Source organism: Phalacrocorax carbo, chromosome 20 (assembly GCF_963921805.1).
Source record: "Phalacrocorax carbo chromosome 20, bPhaCar2.1, whole genome shotgun sequence".
NCBI classification, from domain to species: domain Eukaryota; kingdom Metazoa; phylum Chordata; class Aves; order Suliformes; family Phalacrocoracidae; genus Phalacrocorax; species Phalacrocorax carbo.
The window spans coordinates 3,037,569-3,055,360 of record NC_087532.1 but is presented as its reverse complement, the minus strand read 5'-3'; the positions used below and the strand labels follow the sequence as shown (position 1 = coordinate 3,055,360).

The following is a 17,792-nucleotide window of genomic DNA, read 5'->3' as shown; positions in this document are numbered from 1 at the left end:
CCAAAGGACCAAAGAAACAGGGGGTTTGAGGTCTTGGATGAGAACCTGCATTGTCTTCATGTCGTCCCACCTCCACACCCTTGGCCAACATTCCCCGTAGGGTAGCTGGATGTGCAGGACAGCCGTGAAAGCCAGGAAAAGGGGGTTGAAAGTATAATGCAAATCTCTTTTCTCTTTTTTTTTTTTTGTTTGTTTTTGTCTGCTTTTTACATATATACACAAGTCTGACAATAAAATGTGGAACACAGTGCAATGTCTTGGCTGCGTAGCATCCAGGACTGGCTTAGTTGTGCATTGTGGTGTGCCACAGGGACACACAGGATGGGTAAGTAAAATTGTGTCCTCGGCTGGCTTCCATAGAGGAGCAAACTAGTAGCTGTTCCCCTGGAAGAAGAGCAAAGTCCTTTTTAAAACCTCACTGCAGTCTCTGGAGGGGAAGGCATTCCTCAGAGGTGCCGCGGGCTAGGGTGCCCGTTATGGTACAGCTTCTGTTTGATGTGCACCATGTTCCCAGTCGCCTCCTCGTACTGCCTGTGGTGACGTTTTCTGAACTCCTTTAAGTTACAAAATTTTGGAATCCAAGACCAGGAATTGTCTGGAAGGCAGAAAGGAGAAGGAAGATGAGGTATTAGAGGAATGGTGAGACCCATGTTCTGCCTTGCCTAGCCCTGCTCCCAGCCTGCCCCTCAGGGATCAGGCACTAGATATAGCCTTGGCAAGGCCACCCCTGCGGCGTCCCTTCAGCCCACGCTTGCCCCCCAGCCAGCCTTCATGCCCTGGCTGTAGCCACAGCGCTGCCCGCTCCTCTCCCAGACTGGCAAGAGCCTGTGCCTGAATGCGATGAGCGGATCCCCAGCCCCGGACGCGACCCTGAGCAGGCAGCACGCACCGGCTGCGCCTGCTACAGGAACGGCTCCTTGCAAGGGCGGCGTAGGCAGGCTGCGCTGGCCCGTCATGACAGTGAGGGTGCGAGCTAGAAGAGGCAAACCCCAGCTTTCGACTCTTGGTAGGACCCAGCTCCTTGCGATGAGCCCTGTCCTTCAGCCCTCCTTGTGCCTTAGTCACGCTCCGAACGTCGGGCTGACAGTATGGGCGAGATTTGGCAAAGGCAGTAACCTCATATCGATCTTTGCTTATCTCTGTAGCTGGCAGGGAGCTGCTCTGCTGCTGCATATGTATCACCCCTGTTCTGTCCTGGCTCTTCTGTCTCCTGAAACATTGGCCCGTTTCACGCCAGACCAGCACAAGCCCCTTTCTGCCCCACAGCCAGTGCAGGCTGGACAGCATCGCTTGTCATCCAGTGTTTCAGCCCCCACCCCACGAACCCAGCAATGTTTCAGCTGCCGTTCAGTTTCATGAGAGCTTTGGGTCGTCCCACCCAGAAATACACATAGCCCAACCCCACAGAGGAGAATTTGAAAGACTCAGCGAACAATAGATTGTGTAAAGCTGAACCACTGCAACTGTCCTAAGGTGGTATGTGACTGCTCTGACCAGCTCTGCAGCGACCGCGAGGCGCGATCTGATGTCTGAGTTTCTATAGAATATTTTCTATTTTAAGAAATCTCTTCCATCAGGAAGGAGCTATAGGTTATTCTAACAGACCAAAATTTAAGCTGATCAGGCCGCAGTGTGACGTTGAGTCATTGCTAAGTGGTGCTCATGTATTTCAGGGAGGGCTCTACATTCTGCACCAGTACAGCATTTTGTGTTACCCCTACCCCTATCTCCCATAGTCACAGGCACCGTTTCTTTCTTTAGAAGGGAATTTTAGCTTAGGTACTTGTTCAACAAAGAAATAACTATCCCTTTTGCTTACTGCCTTTAAAATGACTAGGTTTGCGTAGTTGATTTGAATGACTAGAAAATACCTACAAGCTCAATGTTCGTTATTTTGCTCCAAATTTCCCCAGTGATTTTTTTTTTAGCCTGTCTTTAGCGAAACATACTCAGCGTAGCACACAAGCGCACTCTGTTCTCTTTGGACAGAACAGTTCAAGGCATGTAAAAACCCTTAGTGGAAAGAGACATCACGTCCCAGCGCATGGGAGACACGGGAAGCCTCACCTACAGATTGGGTGAGGAGGGGTTCCCGGGCCTCTTCGACCCCACGTTTGATTGTGAGGACACGGGGTTGATCACAGAGGTGGGAGCAGTGCAAGCACACCACCGTGGAACAACCAGCCTGGTCTCGGAGCAGCCTGGTCTCCTGAGGCCGGTGCGGCACTAAGAGAGGCCGCCTCAGGCCGGGGCGGGGGTCAGCCTCCCGCGCCATGGAAGGGGCACTGCCAACGGGGTTGTTGGGGGAAGAAAAGGCTGGGTGCAAAATAATACTCTGTTTTCTGAAAAGATGTATCTGCACAGTATATTGCACCATCGGCCAACCCCTTCTTAAAGCTTTAGAATACGCATATACAGGGGAAAAAAATAAAAGAAAAAAATCGCTCAGCTTAAATACTAAATGAATTACTAGCATTACCCTTATTTACTAAAAATAAAAATCTGTGCAGCATCCGTTCACAGGAAGGCAGGTTAGAGGGCGATACCACGTCTGTAGCTCACCGCTCCACAATGAAAAGCAACAGCTCTGAGGAACAGTATTGCTGCACTCACTACAGCACCTCACCCAAGGACAGCCCTTGCCAGCCCTGCTGACTTCACGGGCACTGACGAGACCACAGCCACAGGTGGCCTGATCAGGACCAGGTGTCACGGCCTGGAGATCGGCTCGGTACCTCAGCTCTCGCTGGAAACGCTGACAATGTGCCTTCTGCTTGGGAAATGACAGCAACACGCCCTCAGGAGAGTCCTGACTCAGAAAGTGCTCAAGCAAGCTGCTGGGGATTTGGGAAGACTAATGAGAAATTAATATCATTTTGATCTGAGTTTTTAGAAAGAGATAGTCCACTTCCCTAATTAGAATTTCTTACAGGTTTACAGATAAATCTTTCTCTTGCTCACTTTCTTTTTCCTCTGAGTTGTAATTTAGCAGCCACCATCAGTCAGAGTGAGAGAGACTGAGATTTGTAGGTACACTGTTATGGAATTTCAAGTCTTTCGCTATTTTAATAGGTTTTTTTCTTTTTTCCCCTCCAAGACTTGAAGTCGATGGGACGTCCATGCTGAGAGAGCAAAGAGGGGCAGAGAGGGCGTCTGGTGGTTGTTCTCAGGATGTTAGTTCAGGACGCTAAGCTAACTGGCCCAAAGACTAACTAGTAAGGCTAACGCTTTTCCCTGTGCGGCTGATGGCGCTACTGAAAAAATATTGGCACACCTGGAACAGCAGCGAGGATGGGGAAACCTCAGCTGATGCGTCCCTGACACAACACAGGAATGTCTGTCATTGCCATCACATTGTCACAAGTTTCTGCAAACAACAAGAGGCTGCGCTCCATAACCATGTGCCTGGCTGCAAACTATATGCACAGAAAAATCCAGATTTCAGGGAAGTTTTGTCTGGCCTGAAAATATTCTGCCCACATGTGCAGACACACAACCACCATCTGCCAGCCTGCCTATGGCTAATCCTGTTGCTTTCCATCAAACACCCCTTTGCACCAACGCGTACTTGGCACTTCCCAAAGCAGAGCCCTCAGGGCCAGGATCCTCGGCTGGCTATTCCCCCCTCAACATCCCTGCTCGATAAAGGGGTCTGGGATATGGCTGGTCAGGCCTGTGCCAGACCTACATGGAACAACCGCTGCAAGACTGTTGACCTCCTCCCTCTCCGCCAGCCTCAGAGGACGGGGCAAGGGGCTGAGGAAAGCGAAGGGAGCCCACCAGGCTGCACTTACCATACCGTCGGCTAGTTCTCCAGGCTCGCACTGCATAATGGAGAACCCCATCCATCCACACCAGAAACCAGCTTATACAAAAGCCCAGCAAAAGTCCCAGCATCAGATCAATCTCTTGCTTGGTTACATTGTCAGTCACAAAGTAATTCTCCGAGGAGTCCACCACTGACTGATCCCCATCATACGGGATAACGTAATGGACATGATGCCTGTTGCAGGGAACAGAAACAGGGAAAAGCATCAGTGGAGAAGAGGAGAGTACGTTTTTCCATCCAGCGCCTGCTCTTGTGGCCAGGGGCTGGTTCAACACCATTCCTTCAAGTTTCAACCGAAAATCCCTGGGAGCAGAAGCGCTGTCTTGGCTTTTTGTGCTTATGTCAGCAGAGGAATTGGCAGAGAGCAAGGCAGAAAAGAATAGAAACCTGAACCCATGCCTGGAACTCGCGTCGCATTCCTGACACAGGCTCTCTGTGCCTGAGTTCATCATCTGTAAAGTGGGAGATAATATTAAGGAGAGCATGAGGTTGGAGTGGTCACCCCCCAGAGACATAAAGGGCACTACTACGTTCGTGTTGGCATTGAGAGGTCGGCAGCACTTTGCTCCTGTGAGTACGCACAGTCCGAGAGTGTAGCCCTGCAAGTGCAATCATAACATACTGCCTCACAGTACTTAGAAAAGTCCTCTGCTATGCAGCAGTGCCCGAGCTGGCAGCTTCACGGCACTTCTCCAGGGGTGTGCCGTTCTGCTTAGTGTCCCATTCTCAGAGTATAATGAGAATTGTACCTTTCACATATTAGAGCAGAGCATGTTTACAGCCATGGAGGAAGTACTTTAAAGCATGCCTTGAATTCATCCTCAGACAGCAGATGGCAGAGACCCTGCAGCGTATCACTCCTGGAAAAGTCATGCAAGCTCTGAGACCGTCTCAGGTTCTCTTACTGCATGACTGGGGTGGTTTGGGACGTGGGTCTCCCTCACCCTCCTCAAGGAACAGGCAGCAATTACTGCCTGTAGCAGATAGCAAGAAACCTGTCTCAGCGCAGGAGCAGCCAGCAAGCCCCCCCTTAGTGCCCTGAATGCTGCCTGGGGTAAACGGCGGCTGCAGCTGAATCTCAGTTCCCTCCTGCAGCCCTCTGGCTCAGGAAGGTCTCCCAGCCTGACCCAGCTGGGTGCAGGATCTGCCAGCACCCTGCAGCCTGCCTTCGATCGCAGCCCACCATTCCCCACTTGCCAGGGACGCGGCCAGAGGCCTGGCCTGACCTTGCACTGTAACCGGCCTCCAAAAAAATAGCCATCAGCTTAGCGCCGTCCCCAGCCAGCACAGAAGCGCAGCAGCTGCCCCGCCTGCCATCGTGCACAGCAGCAGGCGGCAGGGAGGGAGGGCTGCTGTGCCACAGGCTGCCAGCCTCCTTAGAGGGAAAGCATGGACTCCAGAGCGTTCGGAGACTTACATCTCTCTCACAGGTTCTGAAGAGGCTGGCCCCATGCCTTATGCCAGAAGGGTGAGCTGGTTCATTTGTGCAATGAAATGATGGAGACCAGGCTTGGGATGATGCTGAACTGCTTGAAAAACCCTGGTTAACTTGGAAAGAAGCAGGAAAATGGCAAAGATGGAGTGAGGGAGTTGTAGAGTAGAAAAAATAAGGCAGGTCTGTGGGGGCTGAATGGGAGGAGACCAGCTGTGACAGGTGAGCTGAGGATGCGGGATTGCAGGATCCCAGATGACAGAGGATGCAGGATGCAAAGCAAAACTGGAAGCGAGCTGCTCTGGAGCCCCTGCATCTGCTTTAAATAGCTCTTAACCTTCCCTGAGAGCAGCCAGGAGCCATGAGGCTGCCCAGGCTCTGTGCTTAGCCATCCTGCCTCCTCCCACTGCCTGATTTAGAGGCAGGCGCTGCTTGGGCAGGTGCTGCCAGGGAGCCCAGGAATGGCCAGGCAGCCCCAGCAAGGTGCGCTCAGCAGCCCCACGTGCCTGCCAGCACTGCTAAGGTCGAACGCATCAGACCACCACAACACTCCTGGCACTGGAGCACAGGTGCATCGCCAGTGCTCCCAGCTCAAGGCCTGGGCACAGTTGCATGGGGCTCTCCCCAGCACTGCCCACCGCCACCCCCACCAGCATCACCTACACTCATGTCCCTCCCACATCCACGGACCCAGCCCTGCGCCCACATGCAGGAGAGGAGGCGATCGCTGGCGGCCGCTGAATATGCATGAGGTGCAGGTTGCTCAATAATCATGCCTGAGAAACGTCCAAATATTTACACAAACAAACCTCCACTCAAAGGAACCTACTGAAAACAGCCCTAATCTCAGCAATGACTTAATGGAGGCCACCTGCACCAGAGGCACCAGCTCCCGGCAGATCAAGGCATGTAGGGCTGGTGTACAACCTGGCACCATGGTCTTGGGGGGTGGAAAGGGCTGTGTGGACGGGAAGCCCATCTAGCCATGCTCCTGCTGCTCGTACTGCTCCCCATTTGCATTCAGCAAAGGCCCCGGTACTAGGGCCAGACTGGGGCAGTAGCAGAAAGGAAAGGCATCCAGGCCAGCTCTGGTGGCAGCTCAAAGTGACCTCAGAGGCTAAGGGCAGTCCCTGCTCATGCCTCCTCTTGATGGTTGGTTTGTAACCAGGGAATTTTTTCCCCCTCATTTGGTTAGGGAAAAATCTAGGGGGCAGAGAGTGTATGAGGGAGGGCTCCAGAAATGGAGCTTTTATTCAGGAAAGGGAGGGCTCCCATTAATTTCATGAACACAGCCAAGCAGCTTTGCAGAGGTGGAAAAGGCAAGCCTCACACATCCCTCCCATGTGCCACGCTTCCCCCAGCACTGCCAAGGATACCTGCCAGGTCCTTAACTTACTCCCTTTTCCTTCTTGCAGTACAGAAGCAGCCTAAGGGCTGAGTCCACAAACGCCTCCAGAAACCGAGACTCCTTGACAGGCTCAAGAAGTTGAGTGCCTCAGCAGGAGCCGGCATGTATCCCCCCTGCATCTTCGTGCCACGACCCACAGAGCTATCCAAAGCCTCCCCATGCAGAGCATCCCTAACACACAGCCATCTTTGGGGTTGAGAGACGCGAAACTTCCCAGACACATCGAGGACAGACCCATTCCTAGGAAGCGAGTGCAGACCTCTCTGCACATACGAGGTGGTTTTCACAGAGGGTCTCAGCCCTGTACCAGAAGAGGGTCCCGGAGCACACCACTCCCACGGCCAAACTTCCCCCAGTACACAGGAGCGGGGATGTGCCTGTAGCACTTGCATGTGTGCACACACGCAGGCACACGTGTGGCACGGCTAGCCCTGCAGTAACGTGGGACACGGCACTGTCCTCATGTGCTTCACAAGAGGTTTTTCCCTACTGCACAGCCTGCTTTCTTCACAGCTCTTGTTCTCTGCTTGCAGGGCATTGAGGGAAGGGACACAGTCACCTCTTCCCTGCCTTGTCCCTTTCCTCAGCGCAGGCTGACACTGCACACTGCAGTGGGATCTCCTCCAGCTCTCCCAGCTTCCTTTGGTCATCACTGGGCTGAACGGCACCTTCGGGGCAGCAGCAAGGGCCTGACACTCCTTTTGTGTCTGCAGCTCCCTTTCCACGGGAAGGGGACTGTCCCCAAAGCCCAGTGATTTGGAGAGTCCAGACTCAGAGGTGTAGTCCCTATTTCTGCCCTGTAGCTTCCATAAAATCATAGAATCTCAGAATGGTTGAGGTTGGAAGGGACCTCTGGAGGTCACCTGGTCCAACCCCCTGCACAAGCAGGGCCACCCAGAGCCACTTGCCCAGGACCACGTTCAGACGGCATTTAAATATCACGAAGAAGGGAGACCCCAACCTCCCTGGGCAAGCTGTCCCAGTGCTCAGTCACCCTCGCTGTGAAGAAGTGTTTCCTGACGTTCACATGGACCCTCCTGTGTTTCGGTTTGTGCCCGTTGCCTCTGGCCCTGCCACTGGGCATCAGTGCAAAGAGCCTGGCTCTGCCTTCTTCACAGTCTCCCTTCATGTAATTATATACATTGATAATATCCCCCCCTGAGCCTTCTCTTCTCCGGGCTCCACAGCACCGACTCTAGGTCTGTAGGTCATTTAGATCTGGGTCTAAATGATCCTGATGGAATGGGGCAGACAGAAAGACAACATAGCCGGCTCTGGGGTGCAGCTGAAGTTGGCAAGAACAGTTTTCAACACAACCTCTCTACTGCACTGACATCCCTGCACACCCATGAGCCATAAGGCGCATCTCAGACCGACAACGGAGGGAGGAAGGTCCAGGAAAGGATGGCTGGTTGACCCTTTCTCATTGTTCATGCAGGGGCTTGGGCTGGGCACACAAAGTGGCCATTGGCTTCCAGGTTTCCATGAGAAGGGATTCAGCCCTCACAGCATCCCTGTGCCAGCCCTTTGCCTGTACAGCCTGAAGTGCTGCGGCACAGTCGTGTCCAGGGGAGAAAGGAGTCAGCCCTGTTGTATGATGAGCCACCAAGCAGCCCAAAGGTGATTCATGGGACGCAAAATTCAACAGACAGCAAAAACTTTGACCTATCTGGATTTGGCAACTTAATTTTCCAAGTATCAGAAATCAGAGTTGGATCCTAGGTGCAAATTTCCTTATAAGAAAAGCCTCCCATCACTAAAGCACCCAGGAAAGCACCTGAGGCCCTGCACTGCTACCTTCCAGGCAGCTCTTGGGAGCCCTGGGTTACCAGAGCAGTTCCATGCAGTGGAGATGCCAGTGCTAGGTTTCCCCTCTGCAGAGTTTTCTGGAAAGTGTTTAGCAAGGTTCAGGGAAGCTGAATTTTTCCTGCTAGTGCAACAGTTAGGGGTTCTGGGCTGCAGGGATATTTATGCTTTGTTTTGGCTTAACAGGATTGAGCGGTGCCACTGAGATGGGGAGGAGAACAGGGACAGACCCCCAGAAGTTTTCTGTTGCAGCTCAAGTCCTTGGGGGTGTTACAGGATTGATTCAGAGACACTGGCACATCAGCACAGCACGTTATTAATAGTGCACAAAGGTCCAGGGTCCCCACCTGGAATCAAGGGAATTGGAAACTGGAACATGGCCTGGATGGTTCTGATGGTTCTGGGGGCTGGATCCAGGTAAGGAACATATCACCTCCACGCTGAGCAGAATGTAGGTGCCACAAGCCACCACCAGCTCCATGCCAGCGTACTTCCAGGGAGGGCTAGAGACCGGGTTCTGGCAGGGCAGCTCCTCAGAGCTTTTTCTGTTTTCAGAAACGCGGCCATCCAGGGGCTGACATAACCCTCCAGCCAGTGCCTGTTTCACCAACCAAAGACATTTGAGAAGAGACAAAAATCTCCTTCAGCCTTGCATCACCTTAGGCAGCAGTCAGACGGCTGGTGTGGGTGTGAGGACGCTGGGGTTCACAGCGCTCTCAGCTGCGAGAGAGCTGTCACGAAGCACACGTGGTCCTCAAAAGGTAAACCCATGAACTGACCATGTTTCTTTACAATAAAAAGATATATCAAATAACCTGAGGGCCAATTCCTGCGCAGTTCAAGCTGGTATCAATTGACACAACAAATCCAGGCCAAATTATTCCTACTAGATTAATCAGGCGCCGCCTCCCTTCACGTGCCACGCACTTTCAGCCACCCCTAACAGCCATGCCCACCCTTGATGTGGTGGAGCCTCCATGGGAAGCTGATGTAATTATAGGAAAAGAAACGTAACCACCCTTCAGGCCAGAAACCGCCCCAAAAGCGGGAGGGTCTGGTGATTGCCAGCAGCTGCCCTCCCCAAGCGAGAGACTGGATTTGCAGATCCATCCCCCGCTAGACACCACCTGGCCGAGGTGAGAAACTGGAGCTGCTGGACAAAGGCAGCACAGTGCTTGTGTCTGCGCACGTGTGCTAGAGCTGGAGCATCCTTGCCCCCTTCCCCAGCCTTTGTGACAAAGGGGGAAGACCCTCTCTCCTCCCTCCCAGGGCAAGCCGTGCAGCGGGCTGGAGCGGAGCCTTGGCCAGCACGGCTGGGAAGTTTCACTACCGAGCTGCCCAGAGCGCTATTGTCCCTTCCAGTGACCTTGCGTGTGTGCTGGCTGCTGCAGCCAAAGCACAGCACGGGAGCCTTTAAAAAAGCGCCACTGATCTGTCGTTTTAAATGCAAAGAGCCCGTCGCTGCCTCTACATTTTTCCACTTCCCCCTACACTTTCCACTTCCCCCCCTTCCGCCGGGGATGTCGGCACGCTGATGCTCTGGCTCAGCTTGGCTCCCTCCCGGGCAGGTGTCGGTCCCAGTCGGTAGCAGACATGTCACATCTCCCCGGCTCACGTTGCAGCTCTCACAGCCTGGCTGGACTGACCCATTCCCCACCAGCTGCAGCAGGATTTGGGGGAACGTGGCTTACGCTGCCTTGCGCAGCCACCACGGCATGCCCTCCACAGGGGCTGCAAGCAGTGCTAGAGGGAGGCAAAGAGCCTCCCTGTTCTGCATCCCTGTCTGACCTTGCACCCTCTCCCCAAACATGCCAAACAGCCCGGCGCCTCTCAGAGCCATTGCCAGCAAAGCCAGTCTGCGGACCGGCGTGGATGGCACCGTTGCACAGGTGAAACCCGCTCCCTGGGACCCTTCATGCTGTAGCAGCTACCAGAAGCCTGAGAAAGGCCTGGTGGTCTCCAGCACTAGGCAACGAGCGCTCCCAGCACATCCACAGAGGATCTGGGGACAGAGAGGTTTAATGGCTTTTCCAGAGTGGCTGGGAGCAGAGGAAACAGAGCAAAAATGTACTGTGAGTGTGGAGGGCAGCATCTGGCCCCTCACAGCCAGAGCCCAACGAGCAGCGTTATTCAAACCCATGCTCCCACAAGACAACACCGCTGCAGCACCACCAGCCATCCTCCCCGGTCACTGGTGCTGCTGGTGACCCCAGCACCAGGGCAGAGCCCCAGCCAGCAGCCACCTCACACATTTCCACCCTGAGCCCAGCAACCCTCCTGGGAAGCAGCCCGTTGCACCGCAGGGTCTGCATGCACACCAGTCGCTCAGGACAGGTCCAGCGTAGCCTTGCCCTGAGACTTTCCCTCCTGGATCAGAGCCTAGCGGGAGCAGGGCTGAAGTGTCCCTCAGAGAGGAAGAGCTGACCTGAGGGCTGGCCAGGCCCCCAGCTCTGCTGCAGGGGGTTGGCATTCAGGTAAGCCTAACATTCCTCTCAGTCCTTTCTAGCCCCGCTCATGGGGAGAGACCTTGCCTGGGAGGGAAAGACTCACCCAAGGTCACTCAGAAGGTCAGTGGCAAGAGAACACAGGCCAGCGCTCCTGAGGCCCCTGTCCTTTCCCAGACAGGGAACTCCCAAGCCCCGCTGGCTGTTTTGACAGGTCCTTGCTCCGTGCAGGTGTCATCTCTTCTCTCCAACTCACCCTGCCTCCACGGACGCCCTTTGGTGTTTTTCCTTTGCATGACATCACCCAGCTCCTGATCTGCAGCCAGCTCTCTGCCTCCAGAGAGGACCCTTTACTGGCTGGGACAGAGACATTCGGACTGGGGCAGTGCTACACTTCTGCAGTCCTCCCCAGCTCTGCTCTCTCCTGGGAACAGGTCCATCCCAAGGAGGCAGGACCAGAGGGGCTGGGATGCCTGCATGCAAGCAGGCCCCAACGCAGCGATTTGTACAGCCTGAATATCTCCACTTGCTGAGGGCAGAGCGTGCCGAGCTCCCCCAGAGATCTGCTCCAGCAGGCACATCCCTGCGTGGCATCAACAGGAGCCAGCAGGAGCATAAATGTGGCTGTCACCCCTTCCTCCTCCCGCAAGAAGGCAGATGTTAAGAGAGGAAGAGTCCCTGTCTCACCGGGCATGTCTGCATAGGCTCAGTATCAGCACCAGGTGCCAGGGCCAGTCCTGTCTCTCTGCTGATGGTCACGCTCCACGCACCATCACTACACCAGCTTCCCTTCCCAAGCGACTGGCACGACTGTTTTCTCACTGAACAACTGTAGATGGGCTTTGACTGGCCTCAGGGGTTCTGGCAGCTTTGCCTTCCCAGTGCAGGATCGCTCCTATGGCAAAGGCAGTGCCCAGCCCAGGCTCACTCAAACCGAAGAGTGGCTCGGAGGATGTTGCCACTTAACAGACCATAAATGCATCAGCGTTTACCACCCATTTCTTTGCACTGGGAGGGAGAGAAGAGCAGTTTGCATGTGCGGCTCCAGCCAGCATTACCTCCCAGCACCACCCAGCCAGACAGCCATGGGGTCCTGTCCCTGCAGCCACTGAAAACTTCGCACAGCACCGCCTTCACAAGTTCTCCTGTGTCCAGCAAGAGGCCACAACTCCCTTCTGACATTGCAGACCTGAAAAACACCTGCCAGGGCCCAGCATAGCAAGGTCACTCTTGCCTCAACAAATTGCTACTTTGCTTCTGGCATAAAGTGACAAGCAACAGCTTCAGCCTCAAGTAGCCCCAGTGACCCTCACCCCACAGGGATGTGCGTAGCGAGGGTGGAGATCAGCCCTAGCAGTGCCAAGTGTCCAGCGGTCAGCAGCGCCTGAAGATGGGGCTGGTTTTCTTCCCCAAATGTCTTTACCCCAGCGACTCTCCCCAGTCGCTGCTAATACACCGAGTGCTTAGGAACATGGGAAAACACCGAAGTATCATCCCCAGCTGCAGGAAATGAGGCAAGGGTTGGCAGAGGGCATTTCGGGAAGAAATGGGCAAGGTGCCATCAGCTAGCACTCCCTTTCACTTCTCCTGGGACCTCCTTGCTAGGCCCAGTCCCCCATGGAGAGGAGAACCGGCAGAGTCCAGGGAAAGACACATCGCTGCCCGTGAGACCCCAGCCACAGCCTCCATGCAACCCGAAGAGCTCTCTGAGGAGACAGCCAGAACAGCCTGCCCTGCTGGCCGTGCAGCCAGGTGACTCTAACAAGCCTAGAGCCACCAAAATGTGGGCAGAGCCTGGGGCACCCCGGGAATGGCTCATGCTGCTGCCTGCCAGCCTCCCACCAGAGACCAACACTGGAGGGAGACTCGCCGTGTCCCGGCCGCCCCTCCCCGCGGAGCAGAAAGTGTGGGCAGAAACAAGTGAGAAGAGGGAGCTGGAAACACAGCCAGGCCCCCATCCCACTGCCACGGGAGTGGAGATCCGGGTTGCAGATGCACTAATGACACACATCTGCCTTTGGCCCCCCACCAGGAGCCAAAAGCCCAGAGCCGCCTGCAGCCTTCCCAGTCTTCTGGCCAGGAAGGGCACTCTAGCACCAAAGAGCAGCAGCGACAGCCAAGGGATGAAGTCTGGGCTTTTTCCCTGGAGCCTTGCAGGGATGAAGTTGGACATAGAGGCCTGAGAGGGGCAGAGCACGGAGCCCCAGATCCCCTGGCTTCAGCTGGCACCTGAGACACACACAGCCATCGCCGTCCATGGCCACCACCCACAAGGCACCAGTTCCCAGCCCCTCACACGGACATAAGCTCAGTGCAGATTCTGATTCCTTCTGGAGGGCGCGTCCTGGCTGTGCACGGGATGCCCAAGGCCAGGTAGTCACAGTCCAGCCTGCGGTGCTCAGACATGGTAGACCACTCCTGGGGAAAGGGTCCACTCTGATACCCTGAGGAAGGATACAACCAGGATAAGAGAGTGGAAGGAAAACACTTCTGAATGAAATAGTTGGTGTGACTGACACTGCAACCTAGGCTAGGGCAGGAGGGAAAACCAGTAATTGCAGCAGCTCAGCCTAGTGCACATCTATCTTCATTTATTCCAGTTCCTCTTTTCCTTCCATTTCTGCAACATGTACACATTTTCCCCATTCCTCCCTGCAACTCAGTGAACTGCAGCCAGTTCCCTCCTCCAAGGTCTCCCTTTGGTCATGGGCAGATTAAGAGCCCTTTACCAGGCCCTGGAACCACTGCTCACACACGCTCCAGGACGCATCCTTTCCCAGTGCAAGGCAGAGTTGCTCATGGCTCATACCGCGTGCACTAAAGGCCTGCGCTCGGAGCTCTTGGGCAGCTGCCTAAAGGACAAGGCATGTTCAGCATCACCTGCCTTTTAAATCAGAGAACTCGAAACACCGGCATTCAGGCAGCAGGTCAGAGCTCACAGACTGCAGGTGAGGATCACAGACCAAGCCTTAGCGTAAGGCCACACAAAGTCCCATCGCACAGGGGTGCTCTGTGCAAGTGCCTCTTACCTCAGAGCGTGAACACGTTGAAACCAGTGCTGATGCACAAGAGCCCATGCCCAGGAGCAGAGCCTGGTGTGTTATTTCTGTTGGCAAGAGCCATTCCTTCTACATACCTAAGGCAACTGGTGAACTTCCGCTTTTTGCCTCCTCTCAGGTCCATGATTGACAATTTGGAAGCTGTTTTGTGCACTTTCTAAGAAATGACCTAACTATGTCTGGGGAGAGTGCCATGGCTAATTTATCTGCCTCAACAGCATCTCTGCAGACACACAGTTAGAGGAGAGAGGAGTGCCCCTGCCACCTTCTCCGACTTGGGCAGAAGGGACAGTCTGCCAACACCACCAGTGAGACCTGACACTCCTCAGTCGCTCCAGGCAATGTTAAAGTCTATTACCAGCAGCCAGTTTTCACCACCACTGAACACAGCTGTGACACGTAAAACAAAAAATTGGTGAAGAGGCAGAGGAAAATTCTTAAACCAGTTCAAAAACATCAAGAGGACTCCAAAAAATTACCTAAGAAAAAGCCAATATCTGCAAAAAAAAAAAAAAGTGAAAGATGATGTGGAGGTTTCTTGTCCACAGTCTTTCCCATTGACCTTAACACAGAGGTGCCCGCAGGCCTCTACCTATACCAAGGACCAGGTATTTGGGGTCTGCTTACTAGATCACTGAGGGCCTGGCTGCGCTTGGCCCCAGAGGTGCTGCCTGTACCTTCTTTGCTGTCCTGCCACAGGAGTCTGAGGAGGAACCGTGCAGAGAAAGGTAATGATCACCTTCGATGAACGGAGCAGAGTGGAAGGGCAAAGCAGTTTCCCTTCTTTGAGCTCTGCACATCCCAGTTTCAGCTTAGCTTCCACACCAGGGACACCAGAGGGATGTGACACCTGGAAGACAGCGTGTAGCTGGTTCCGGAGGCAGCTGAAAGAGGAGCAAAGCTCAACCTAAACGTTGGATGTGGCAGGGGAGGGCTCCCCCAGCATGTCCTTTAGCTGGCGCAGCCTTATGCTGCTTTACTCCCCCACAGACGAGAAAGTCTCCAGCAGGCAGTGAGTAACCAGGCACAGGAGGGGAGCGAGGCCTCGGGGGGTGCCGAATAAGGATCACTGACAACAGTCCCACAGAGAAGAGAGAATTTCACCTCCCCAAAACTCAGTCCCCAGGCTCTAACGCAGAGAGCAGCCAAAGCCCAGCTACAGGCTGAGCACCTCAGTGATTACACACAGCACAAGAAGTGCTACGTCGTTTAGAAGAATTAAGGATTGCTGAAGAGCCGTGGACAGAGGTGGGATTTGTCCGGTCATAAACTTGTACACAGCAAAGGCATTACTCTTAGCACAGAATCCACCCTGATGCTCTCAGCTTACTAAATGCTCCACAAACACAGCCACTTCCGTGCACTCTGTCCAGCATCATTACAACTCTCAGGAGAAAAGCCACAGAGAATTAAATGCTGATCAAAGATTACGAAGCCTCAAAGTGATGCTGTCCTAGAGAGCAACGCTCCTTCCTGGCCACAGATCCTCTGGGTTCTCCAAACCCCAATCCATTTAAGCCACACACCCACCAACTGCAACACCCAGACCACGAACACACCGAGAAACAACACGGCCCAGTGACAACAAAGGCAAAATGACAAGCGTTTAAATGAAAGTTACTCACTTCCCCAGGGCTTGCGGATGCATACACACAATCGTGCACACAAAGGAAAAAAAACATAGAATTCCAGGCCCACAGAAAACTCTTATTCCAGAGAAAAACGAGCAGAAAAAACCCCCGTGTTCATGCAGGAGTCGCTGAGGAAGGTGAGACACAGCCAGAATGCACAAATGGTAGCCCAGCCAGCAGCACCCTGCCGCTGGCCGCCACCGCGCCGTGCCTCGCCAGGGAGATGAGGTGGGAAGGGGCTGGGGGGGACAGGTGAGAGAGAGCTTATGCAGGTAACTTACCTTCCACAGTTGCAGTGACAAACTCGGTCTTCCCCTCTCAGATGCGGTAAGATGTAATTGTGAAATCTGTCCAACAACGCATTCATGTCCATCAAGCAAGCTATTGCCTGTAAGAGCCCATAACCAAGGCATCTGGTCAACTCTGGATGATGGAATAAAACATTGACTCTAGTTTGATTGCCAAAGAGTGAAGCAGTCATAAAGAAAAATAATCTTTGGTGTTTAATGGGGCGCACACACGTACGCACGCACGCATACACACACAGAGGTGCACAGGCTAAGGGACGGTGCGGGGGGGGGGGGGAATAAAGGGGAGGGAAATAAGCAAAATCTCTTACCATAACGATAGAGGCGCCCAGGATCATGAAAATCATGGTGTTTGCATTCATGGACATCAATAGGGAATTGCCAGCGGTCGGGTCCGTCCGCCCCCAGCCCGCGGACAGCGAGCGGCGGCCGCGCTATTCCGCAGAGCTGAGCCCGGGGCGCATCGCGCTCGGCGCCCGCACGCTGCGGTGCGGGGCGGCGGGGGGCGGCGGGGACCCCCCGCGCACACACGCGCGCTCCCCCCGTGCCGGGGATGCCTCGGGCTCCCTCGCCCTGCCCGTTTTATTTTTTTATTTTTCTAGGACAGATGTGACAGGTAAAAAAAATTAAAAAATAAAAAAATAATTTAAAAAGAAAACAATAAAAAAATAATAATTAAAAACCGATCCCCTTCGCCCGGCCCCCCCCCCCCGCGGCCTCAGCCGAGGGAGGTGCGCCACGTCTCCGGGAGCGGGCACACACCGCCACAAGCACAGCCCTTCATGCAGCAACTGGAAAGCGAACCAGCCAAAACCGGGGGGGGTGGGGGTGGGGGGGGGGGGAGGCTGGGGGAGGAGGAGGCAGGCTGCAAAAAAAATCACCCAGTCCGAGGGAGCCTCATTGCATCCTCTTCCCTGACCCTCCCCAAAATCACACACACCCCCCTCCCGATCGGTGCAAAAAAAAAAAAAAAAAAAAAAAAAAATTAAAAAATACCGCAAATGACAACCACCATCAAAAAAAAATAACCCCAGCCCTCCCGGCTCGGGGCTGCGTGTCCCCGCTGCCCGGCTCCGTGCTGGAAGCCCCCGGCCCAGCCCCTCCCGGGTGGCTCGGCTCGGGGGAGGGATGCGGGATGCAGCGGGGAGATGCGCCCAGGCAGAGCCGGCCGCCCCCTCCCCACCCCGGGCATTTACCTACGTGGGGAGGCGCTGCTCCGAGAGCGGCTCATTGCGAGCGACCGCGGCAGCGACAGCTCTGCGGACCTGCCCTTGCGGGGCTTCCCCCCGCCTCGCAGCCGCACGCTTTTCCCGAGCGAAGCCCCGGCAGCGGCGCTTGGCCGCGTTTTGAATCCCACACGCCATCCTCACCCCGCCCTTCCTCCCGCCCGGGGTCGGCCCCATCCTCCTCGCATCCCCGAGGGGCCGCGGGCTGGGGCGCAGCCGGGACCCCCCCGACCCCCCCCCCCCCCCGGGCGGTGGGAGCCCCGAACTCCGCCGCGCCCCCGCGCTTCCCACGGCGCCTCCCTCCGCCCGCCGCTTCCCGCCCGGAGGAGAGCGACGGCCCCTCTGGGGATGGGGGGGGCTCCCAGCCCTTTGCCCCAGGTCGGCCTGGGTCCCCCTGGGCCCGAGCACCCGCTCGCCCCCGTCTCGGGGAAGATGCCTGAAGGGGCACCCAAAGGGTACCCAGCCCTTCTCTGAGCATGCCGGCAACGGAGCCGGGAGCAACTCCCACCTCTGCCGCCCGTCTCCCCTGGACTTGGCCCCCTAAGAGAAGCTGGGGTGACGCCGACGCAGGAGACCCACTCACTTTTGTGACAGAAATAAAATTAACCCCGTACAACCTCATCCCGTCTATCAAACCTGAGATCTAAGG

The 17,792-nt window shown here is 55.0% G+C and overlaps 1 protein-coding gene across 2 annotated transcripts; it reads right to left on the bottom strand.

The window, feature by feature from the left end:
• Positions 1-25: 25 nt before the first annotated feature.
• Positions 26-17,384, bottom strand: TMEM240 (transmembrane protein 240). 2 transcript variants are annotated; one of them, XM_064470231.1, is made up of 4 exons: positions 16,229-17,384; positions 15,891-15,997; positions 3,795-4,003; positions 26-595 (listed from the first exon to the last, which is right to left on the bottom strand). In XM_064470231.1, exons 1-4 carry the CDS (start codon positions 16,283-16,285, stop codon positions 447-449), a joined length of 522 nt encoding a protein of 173 aa, XP_064326301.1. In that variant the 5' UTR covers positions 16,286-17,384; the 3' UTR covers positions 26-446. The 2 variants fall into 2 exon arrangements, with proteins under 2 accessions (XP_064326301.1, XP_009508868.1); XM_009510573.2 differs by lacking the exon at positions 16,229-17,384 and having other exon boundaries at positions 15,891-16,094.
• Between the last annotated feature and the right edge of the window lie 408 nt (positions 17,385-17,792).

Coding starts and splice junctions, on each gene's coding strand:
- TMEM240 (XM_009510573.2), bottom strand. CDS start 16,090: ATGACTGCTTCACTCTTTGGCAATCAAACTAGAGTCAATGTTTTATTC. Junction 4,004..15,890: donor TGTCACTGCAACTGTGGAAG/GTAAGTTACCTG, acceptor TCCCTGCAACAG/GCATCATGTCCATTACGTTA. Junction 596..3,794: donor GAGAACTAGCCGACGGTATG/GTAAGTGCAGCC, acceptor TCTGCCTTCCAG/ACAATTCCTGGTCTTGGATT.